Raw genomic sequence first — 3023 nt, forward strand, 5'->3', positions numbered from 1 at the left:
TGTTCTCCAGTTACTGAGGTCATCAGTGTACAAACATTGCCAAATCAACAACGCTTTAGAAGTAGCTGAGCAATCCCAGGACCAACTGATGGGACTCTATAGAAGTTCATATTTCAAAGCCAATAAACATAGCTCTGCTCAGGAAAAAAAAAAAAGTTCTGAATTCCACCTCCCCTTTTCAACAGTCCTCTGCAGGCTGGGGATCCAAGACTCAGCCCAGAACTCTGGATAAAGAGCACATAATCAGGATGTAAACAGGTTCCCAAACTGCTTGGGGAGTCTGCATAGATAAGAACGCATGTGGCCGCTATGTGACCTCCAGACAAAGGACATACAGGCTGGTATCTGATCTCACCCCATGGCCTAGACAACATTTCCTTTTAGAAACCAGGTTAGTTTTCATTCCCAGTCAAAGAAGTCTCCATTGTATGTGACAAGGATAGTAGGTTTGGTCTCCTGGACATGTCCAAACCACCTCTGCATTAAATGAGCCTAGTATGCAACAGAGGATTAAGAAAAAAAAACAAAACAAAAAACATCTCCCCCACAAACACATACACTCAGCAACTTCACCTCCTGCAGACAGGCACTGGACATAATACAATCGATGCAGTCCTTCCCCTCTGCTCTTGACCTAGCTAGAACCCGATCTGCCTCATCATCACACTACGAAATGAAAGCATCACCAGCACTGCGACTGTCCGCTGTGCTCCCCAAAGATACAGTCTATTGGGTGATAAGCTCTCTTTGGCCTACAAGAGACCAAGGCAGATAAAAAGCAGCCTTATTTCCCAAGTAGAACCTACTTACCTCATCTGGTTCATTAGACACAGAAAGGACCCTCACACTCCGGCTTGGGAGCAAATTCAAAGTCTTCAGTATCCTCGGAGACAATCTCCCCGTTTCTGAGCAGATAGCCCTAGGAAGCTGACAAAGGAAGAGATCTGAGTACTGAGGACTCAGATCCCTGCTACACCAGGGACACGTTCCTGAACAACCAGAACACACTGCCTAAAGGATGAAATAGTCTTCCATCGATGCGATAATCCTTGCACAGCTTGATACATAGAGCTTTTGTCAAGTGGGAACAACTACTTAGAGGTCACCTTCTGAACAATTGCTTACAATCAACTAAGGATGCCAAAAGGGAGACAACCTAAGGACTATACTCTCCGAATTACTACTGCCCCTCAAAAGTGGCACCAGTAGCCTTAGCTGGGTTCTCCAACATACAAAACGAGGAAATCCTTATGCATCATTCAGACTAGACTTCAATTTTATTTCCACAGCCATTACATATAGACCAAGCAACTAGCAACAAAGCAAGCCAGGAATGAAATGGCCGAAGGTGACATGCTCGTTTGCTGTCTAGTATTTTGCTCCGAAGCAGGAAGAAAAGAACTGTTGTTCCATTACCTGCCCATCAATCATGTAGGAGATCATCACGATCTGGCCTGTCTCTGCATCAGGAAACTTCARAGGGAGTTTGGTAGTTTCAATGTCAAAGGCGAGAACAACCGGATCCTGAATATGACCAAATACATTAAACTCAAATCAGCTTTAGAATATGATTTAATGAGCACTTCTCATTAGATTTACTAGGCTCAATGCTAGCACAGTCAGTCAGTCACATCCTGCTTGGTAATCATTTTACAATGTGCCTTATTAATCCAAAGCAAAATCACCACCCAAGCCCATAAGCAAAATTTGCTCCATGAACACTGTGATATAATTCCAGTTATGCACTGGAAAATAATGCCATTGCACTGCTCAAAGTGAGCTGCTAGCAGAAAACAAACCAGCCATGAAGAGGCACAAACTGACTCCTGCCTGACAAATGCTCACCGGTTGCTCTACAAGGTCACCTCAGTGGGTGATTTCAGGAGGGTAAGTGCTGCCTCGGTATCGCACGTTGTACCAATGAGCCTATCACAGCAAGGGAAAATTGCAGGAAGTGCTTAATGGGAGACCTGCTCCTAGCGATACTTTTGTTCACATGCTGGGGACAGAACTGAATTACAATGAATTCTTGCAGAGGAAAGACTGTAGTTATGCACTAGACTATTTATCTTTCCTGTGTGTCAGTGACTGAAAAAAAAAAAAAAAGAAAGAAAGCCCACCAGTAACGGACTAGATTTCACACATTAACTCGTTGTCATGGAGGCCTTTATGCAGGTGCTGGAAAGAAAATTGCCAGTATGCCTGCACTTCAAGAATACAGTAGTACAAAATGAATGCCTTAAGCTTCTCCTAGCTTCCATATTCCTTACTCACCACATGGATCTTCAGGTCAATGGACAGGCGAATATGGTAGGGTACATCATACTCCCGCATATCCACAATGTTGTCCATTTGGTTGGCAACCTTTTTTGAGGGTCCTTCATCATCTGTGGTCAGGCTGCCTCCAGCAAGAGCACTACAGTGAGCACAGGAAACCAACCAATTTACGTAAGTATGTTTATGCACATCTCGGACCTAGCAGGCTTGACTGCAGGAGACAATGTAGCAACAGTGGTACCCACTGATAACCAAACAGCAAAATTCATTAACAGGAGAGAACAGAGTAACAAAAGCTTCTCTTTAATGCAACAACCCCCTTCGAGAAAGAGAGTCATCAGGATTGAAAGCACATGAGGAAATGTTGCGCAGGCAAAAAACACTTATTACCTCTATGCCTTTATAATAAAGGTTTCTTATGGCATTGGATTTATAAAGCATAACAATGAGTTTAAGAATAGTTGGGCACCCCAGGAATCATCTGGAACAAAAAATGTACACCTCTCAGCTGGGCAGGGAGTGCTCGCTTCACTAGATTCCTCTTCCTTTGAAATGGTTCAACTGAATCCGCTTCGTGCGCTGCGAGCACTCCAGACGCTTGAGGGCGGACAGCGAGGAGCCATCCTCCCTGCGGGACACTGCGCCGCCAGCCGCCGCCCATTCCCCTCTGTGAGCTGCAACCCACCCCCCCCCACCTCCCGCCGCCGCCTGGCCCTTGTGCTCACTGATTGCCCCCGCCGCCGCCG

General features: G+C 45.4%; 1 protein-coding gene across 1 annotated transcript in view; it reads right to left on the reverse strand.

Annotated features, from left to right (window-relative positions):
• The window catches only part of LOC146586098 (DNA polymerase epsilon catalytic subunit A-like), a 7873-nt gene extending 7513 nt beyond the window's left edge, over positions 1 to 360 (reverse strand). Inside the window, exon 1 of the mRNA XM_085321845.1 lies at positions 356 to 360. Coding sequence (XP_085177971.1) covers positions 356 to 360 — 5 coding nt within the window. The remainder of the gene's footprint in view (positions 1 to 355) is intronic.
• Between the last annotated feature and the right edge of the window lie 2663 nt (positions 361 to 3023).

The sequence above is a fragment of the Rhea americana genome, unplaced genomic scaffold (genome assembly GCF_003343005.1).
Source record: "Rhea americana isolate MKP2758 unplaced genomic scaffold, rheAme1 scaffold_716, whole genome shotgun sequence".
Taxonomy (NCBI): Eukaryota; Metazoa; Chordata; class Aves; order Rheiformes; family Rheidae; genus Rhea; species Rhea americana.